This window comes from Macrobrachium nipponense, chromosome 36 (assembly GCF_015104395.2).
Source record: "Macrobrachium nipponense isolate FS-2020 chromosome 36, ASM1510439v2, whole genome shotgun sequence".
Classification (NCBI taxonomy): domain Eukaryota; kingdom Metazoa; phylum Arthropoda; class Malacostraca; order Decapoda; family Palaemonidae; genus Macrobrachium; species Macrobrachium nipponense.
In genome coordinates, this window is record NC_087220.1 from 4,684,467 (window position 1) to 4,691,966 (window position 7,500).

At 29.7% G+C, this 7,500-nt stretch overlaps 1 protein-coding gene across 1 annotated transcript in view; it reads right to left on the reverse strand.

Moving 5' to 3' along the window:
- Nucleotides 1–2,255: 2,255 nt before the first annotated feature.
- LOC135203252 (carboxypeptidase B-like) overlaps nt 2,256–7,500 on the reverse strand; it is a 12,255-nt gene continuing 7,010 nt past the window's right edge. Inside the window, exons 4-6 of the mRNA XM_064233023.1 lie at nt 6,150–6,234; nt 4,149–4,276; nt 2,256–2,442 (exon numbers count right to left, since the gene is read on the reverse strand). Of these exons, the coding sequence (XP_064089093.1) occupies nt 2,395–2,442; nt 4,149–4,276; nt 6,150–6,234 (261 nt within the window). The 3' untranslated portion in view covers nt 2,256–2,394. The remainder of the gene's footprint in view (nt 2,443–4,148; nt 4,277–6,149; nt 6,235–7,500) is intronic.

Here is a 7,500-nt window from a genome sequence, read left to right on the forward strand (position 1 = left end):
TTAGAAATGAATGTGTCACCTTCCCAGTTTTACCTTTTGGTTGCATACTTTTTAGATGAGAAATCTGCAAATTATGTGTAAATTAATTCTTCGGCATTAAGGACTGATTCGTCTTTCTAAGAAGGTGAAATTGGAAGACTCTGAATCTAAACATGTCGCCTTCCCGGAACTACATAAACAAAATTCTACCTCACGTTATACCTATCTTATCTGGTAAGACTCTGGCCTGAAAAATGAAAAAAAAAAAAAACGAACGAGTAGTTTTTGATTCCCCCAAGATCGCCTTTTGACTATGCCCATTTTCCATCAGCTAACAACCAAACCTCTTAACAGTATGTCTGACAGTATGCTCTGTTTGTTTATTTTTTCAATTTATATTTTTCGTTTTGCTTTTGGATATGTTATTTTGCTAAGTTATTTAGTGTTTTAATTTACTTTTAGCTATGGTTCTTATCTTTCTTTAAAGTCTAAAATATTTATTCATTTGGTCTGTTCAGTGCATGATGTTTAAAAACGAAAACTTTCAACTCACAGACTAATATGGTAGTAGGACATGGCGGCCTATTGCTAGCAACTATTCTGTGTAACTGGGCATAACTTAATTATAGTATATTTCTCAGAACAAAAAACAGGACAAACTGGAGAGTATGATTCCCGTTTAGAGAATTTTAGGGACATTTTTATTTGGATGTCTTCCGTAGGTGTTAATATACTTCCTCTATATATATAGATAGCATATATATATTATATAGAGATATATATATATATAGATATATATAGATATATATATATAAGAGCTATATATATATATATATATATATAGAATATATATTAGATATATATAGATATATCTATATATATATATATATAAACTTATAGAGAGATATATCATCGAGCTATATATATATATAGATAAATATAGAGATATATATATATATATGATATATATATATAGATATATATATATCGTATAGATATATATAGAGATATAGTTATATATATAGATATATATATATATAGAGATGATAGAGTATATATGATAGAGGATATATAGAGATATATATATATATAGAATATAGTATATATTAGTAGATATAGATAGATATATATAGATAGATGATATAGTATAGATTAGAGAGAACCATATATATAGAGATAGATATTATCCAGATATATGGATATAGGAGATATATAGATATATAGTCTAGTTATATAGCTATATATATATCGATATATATATAGAGAGATGAGTATATAGTTATATATATCTATATATATATATATATATATATATGATATATATATATATATATATATTATGATATATATAGATATTATATATATATATATATGTATATAGATATATATATAGATATAATATATATATATATATATGTATATATATTATCTATATAGATATAAGATATAGATATATATATAATATAAATATATATATGTAGATATATATAGATAGAATATATATATATATATATATATATATACATATAATATATAATTATATATATATTATATATATATAGAGATATATACTAATAAATACTGATATAATATATTATAGAATATTATAGATATATATATATTATATAAAGATAAGCTATGTATATATATATCATAGATAGACATATAGATATAAATATATAATATATAATATATATTATATATAATATATAATATATATATATAAATATATTTATATATATACATATTAGAAAACAATTGACCATTCGAAAAATCCCAGACAATATGAATACCTAAGCAAATATCTGTCGTTCTTTTGTAAGAATAGAGTCTGTTATGTCATAGATACATAACACTTTGGATAGCTATCTAAAATCATAAATACTTCAGAAAGTTTCCCAAGTAAAAAAAAAAATTACTGAAAATAACTTAAGATGCACACTGCAACGCAAAAAAAAGAAATTATTATAAATATATGACAATAAGGGATGTAATACATTAAAAAACAAGAATAAAAAGTAAAAAGCCACAATAATGAACATGAGCGACTGTATTTTTCAAGATACCAAATAGGTTTATATTTCGAAAAAAATATAGTCGCTCATACACATTATATTGGCCCACTGGTTCCATGCAACGTAAAAGCACCATACAGACAGACAGACAGACATTATATTGGCTTTTTATTTATTATTTTCGGTGAAAGTTTACTGATGCACCACAGATGAGAATAAAATACATTATGATAATGTTTTAAAAATCATTTAATCACTAATTCTATTTTTTTATAATGAACATTACCATGACACTTGCAATACTTGTAAGACTTCACTTGATAATCTGTGTTGCAAACCATAGCTCCTTGTCTCTTAGTTTCACTGCGGAAATTTTCGTTTGTTGACTCTGTTGCTTCATTCAAACCATTGTAGCCAAACGACTTATAGCCTCCCAGGCATCCCGTACCTGTTCAATAGATGATATTTGATTTAAATTCGTTTAAAATATATCTAGCTTAGGAGCTTCATCCAACTGTACGTTTCAGACTGACAATGATCATTAAGTTTCCTTATCAAAGCTTGCCAGTAAGAGAATGCAAAATTTGTAATGAAAATATATCGAAAAAATTAGTTCTTTTCACAAAATGCCTCCAGTATCAGCCAGCAGGGGATACAAAGGATATGTGGGAAAACGTGAATGAAGTAGGGCAAGTAAAAGTAAGTCTGTCAACGTGGCAATGGTGGAAACTAACAGTAATAGGAAGAGAAAATGTGAAAATGCTGCAAAGAAGGAACATAAAACTTATATAGTGAACAGGAGATATAAAGGTGCACAAGAGATATATTCAGTTGTGATATGGACAGATACCAATTTTAGTAGAATGACAGAGACAAGCCATTAAAGAGCTGGCAAACTTGTCCAAGATGAAATTAAATTACACGAGAGACTTGAAACGAATAAATGAAACAATAATGATAGATAATACTATGAAAAAAGCAATTCGTTTTCCGTATAAGCACTGCAGACAAAGACCTGATGGACATGAATTTTGTGAAAACTGGTCAGACTAAGCAGAAGTGATAGGAACCAGAGGTTATACTAGTGGAACAGGACCTAAATGAAAACACTACTGTAAGAGTTGATTTTCAATTGGTGGCAGGCAATACACAACTATGGACATTAACAGGATAAAGAAGAGTACATTGAAATTCTACCAAAGATAAGATTTAAAGTTTCTGAGCTAGATAAAGACAAAATATGGTAATATAAAGTGTGGAGTACACCACTACAAACTGATTCATCATAAAAATCATACAGACGAAAGACTTGCTCCTATATCACACAAGATATGCCTAACACAACAAAGACATTATGTAAGTTGATAAGAAAGGAAGGGAAATAAGAATGAAGAAAAAAAATCACCGACGTTTCATAAGAAGTTAGGAGGAAGAAAGATTATATATATATATAATATATATATATATATATATATATATATATATATATATATATTATATATATATATATATATATATATATATATATATATATATATATATATATATATATTATATGTGTGTGTGTGTGTGTGTGTGTGTGTGTGTGTGTGTGTATGTGTGTGTGTGCATGTGTAATTGTAATAGCCACAAGTGTGGAAGTAGCAGCATAAAGATTTTTAGGTAAATCCTAACAACTTATGAAGAAATAATAACATACATATCTAGATAGATTAGAACTTTTAGGAGATTATTACGTAATCACACAACCCAACACTCATTGGTGATACCAAATGATATTTATTTGGATAATATATAAAAAATATGTCTAATATTGTATAAATATTATTTTGTACTTAAGTCAGGTATAAAAAATTCATGAAATATTTACTTATATATAACTGTTAACTGAGGCCCTTCTACACTGAAGTATTCTTTTCAGACATAATTAACATTGCGTGCATTCCCTTTTTATAAAAAAAATAATTGACTAAAATCTTAAAAAAAGTAAATTTCGTTATCTCCTCAACCCATCACAGGAAGGAAGTCATTTGATAAGCAATAAAATCTGAGAAACCTTCTGAAATCAACATACACTACTTATTAAGTAATAAAACTCGGGGAGTAGTTCTTGTCAAACAAATCCTTAATTTAAAAAAAAAAAAAAAAACTCACAGTAGGCAATATCTGTGATGCAGGTAATGTAAAGCCATACGACCCGGTGTCTCTCAGCTCAATTGTGTATGCATAAGTAACATTCATTGCATAAGATACCCAGTCAGCAGATGTCCCAGCTGCAGGATCTGTTTAAAGGATTAGGTTTTAAAAAGTATACCTATGGTTAAGCAGTTTTAAGTTATCCTTTGGCAAAAATACTTTCTTCCCATTTCTTATCTAACAAAAACTACATTATTGCAATAGAAGAACATAGAAGAAGGTCACTATATAAGGTCAATACCAGAATATGATCATGGGCTTTGATTGTGGGGGTGAAGGAATGCCACAACTGTCTATAATATTCTTAAATTCTGTAACTACCATCTTATGGAATATCCATTTTGCAGAGTATTTGGTTGCACCCTCAAGTTTCTGAATGGCAGAATGTTATAATGAACAGTGTATGATAGCTTTCCAGATGTAAACATTTACATCATTCAAGTTCAGGCAAAGGTTTCGCCTGGAAAACCTGTCACTGACATTTGTTGACGGACCAAAGTCAACTTTCATGACTTGGACATTGATGTAGGGAGATTTCATTTTGGCATATCAATTGCATGTGAAGTGGTCCTTTGATATTGTCTTTCAGTTATGTGGCACAGATAGAAATAGATTCCTCATGTGAGTCCAAAGCCAAAGGGAAGCTTCCTTTACTTAAAAAAAGTAATGCTATTGTTACTTAACATCTTTACAATGAAAACATATAATAAAGACTCCAATCTAGGTCTTGCTTGAATAGATATGAAGTGTGCCCCATATGCTACAGGAGCTAATATTCAGTGAACTAATACCCACTGTTCCTTTGGTGGAAAGCTATCTGTACAGAACTTGATGTGCTAACCAGGTAATAGTAAATAATAGTTACTCCTATAGGAAGAGAGATGAGAAATCACAAAACCATATCAAGATGCATTCTATCATCACACCAACCTTAAGATAATGTGCCTGCCCAAAATTGCTCTTACTATCAAGTTTGCACAGTTTGCAGACGTCAACATCTTACCTTACATGAAATATAAATATCTAAGTCCTCACCTTTCAAAACAATGGACCTAAGCCATTAGAATTGAAATCTAAATACTAAATCCATGAATGACGATCAAATATTTCCTATGAGATAAACCATAACTCCTTTAATACATGATGCTCATAGGGAAATGAATGTAGCCAATCACATTTAATCCAACATCAAATACCTGTCCCTTTGCTTAGATAGGCCGTATTAAGATGTAACCTTTAAAGAAGTTGTGCAAAGTATTGATGAGGCTGTTAGAAGTGACTATGAAGAACTATATCACCTTCTCCAACCCAGCAGAGCCTTATACCTAAAGGCAACATCACAGTGATCCTAGTAACAAATGTGTGTGGTTCCTTCAGGTGCAGCACTTCTAAAACACAAATCTTTCTTTAATGTAAATTATGAGGTATTTCTACATTTAACCAAATTGTGAAAACCACCAATTCAGTCAACCAGCTCCACTGGCAACAACTCTGCAATTTTTTACCCAGTATTAGGAACCAGGCCTAAAAATGTCAAGACTTTCCAGCAGCCAGCCTTGATAAATTCCACTTATGTGCAGTAACTTAACCTTTGACCAGTCAGGATCAAACAGACGCCTAATCAACTGTTAGTTGGTGATCATCACCTTACAGCCCCAGACTGATGTATGAATAACCAACAATAACCCTATTTTCTTTCCACTTCATCCCATTATTTACTGTATTTTATTGTGACCAACTCCTGCTATAATAAAAGAAAACATTAACGACCTATAATTCATATTTACTCTGCATATTAAATGAAAAAAATCTTCCAATTATGTCTTCTCATTTATTAGATGAAGAATAACTTACCAATGATAATTGCAAAACTCGCAGTAATTCTTTAATTGAGAGATAAAGAATTACTTGTCATTCGCCGCGATAATGACGGGAAACCCAGATTTTAGTGTTACTTACAAAGTGTTACAGCACCGTTGCCAACACGGTACACAGCTTGAGTTTTGTTTTTAATTTGTCCAGCCATTGCTTTAGCAGCAGTATCCTGAAATTGGAAGAACAATATAAAATATGTGAATTTCCATCCACAAATTAATAAAGCTGACAGGCATGAATTAATGCTTAATACAAACTTGAACTTTACTCAAATAACCCTTACCAAACGAATAATACAAAGGCAATAATTAAGATATATAAAAAATTCACAATGATCTTCGGAGCAGGGTTGATGAAGTATTTTTAAGAAATTTGGTTGGATTTGATGCAAGTCAGAAATAAAAGTTGTTTTCGTTTCTTTTTTACTTTTATACAACCATATTGCAACTCATTTCTAATATATAATATGAGAACTTACCTGGCATATATTCATTAAATAGTGACTGGTTTTTATACACTACTTAGGAGTGTGAAGCCAATCATATCATTGCGTGCATTGACAATCTTTACGACTCCTTTCAATTCTTTTTTCATATAGTTTTTCATTAGATTTTCCTGTCTTCTTACAATAGATGTTGATATAATTAGAATGTTAATCTCTCAGGTATCACAATAAATTGCCATGTACGAAATTAAACACAAATATGATGGAACCGCAGGCGACAGAAAATCAGGAAAATTTTAAAACTAAAGAAGACTGATAGAGTAATGAGACTTTATCCGGACGTAAATTAAAATACACCATCATAGGATACTTGGAAAATAATCCAATATAGATATGTCTCATAAATATTTGGATAAACCCGCCTATATTTAACATACAGAGACCAACCAGGTTTATCATTAATCAATCTTTAACTTGTAATGTTAAAAGGGACCAAAAGAAATTTTCATTTTGTGCTGGATTGCCTCAACTTTCACGTCCAAAAGTCATGGTTTATACATCTTTGAACAAAAGGATATCAACAGTGACTTACTGCAGTAACTTGATTTGGAAAGTATAAATTATTTACAAAGAGTAAACAATAATGGGATAGAAGACATAGAGGAAGCGAAGATATGATAAAGAGAATCGGTTGTTCCCGAGAAATCTGTACAGCTAGCAACAAGGTAAAATATACTGAAGCTTAAAGAGAGCTATTTGGAAAAAAAGCTCACTATCAAATAAGAAACTAACAGATCACGGAAGAAGAAAATAGTGAAAATGACAAATTTGGTCAACATGGCTTGGTGCATAAACTTTTTAGATAACCTGGAAAAATAAAAAAAATAAAAAAAAAAATCATAGCAGCACAAAAACAATCAAATAGATTCCAGATTTTTTAATAAAGCTATCAATTTAAGTAGAGTAATCATTAGTTTTCACAAAATAAAT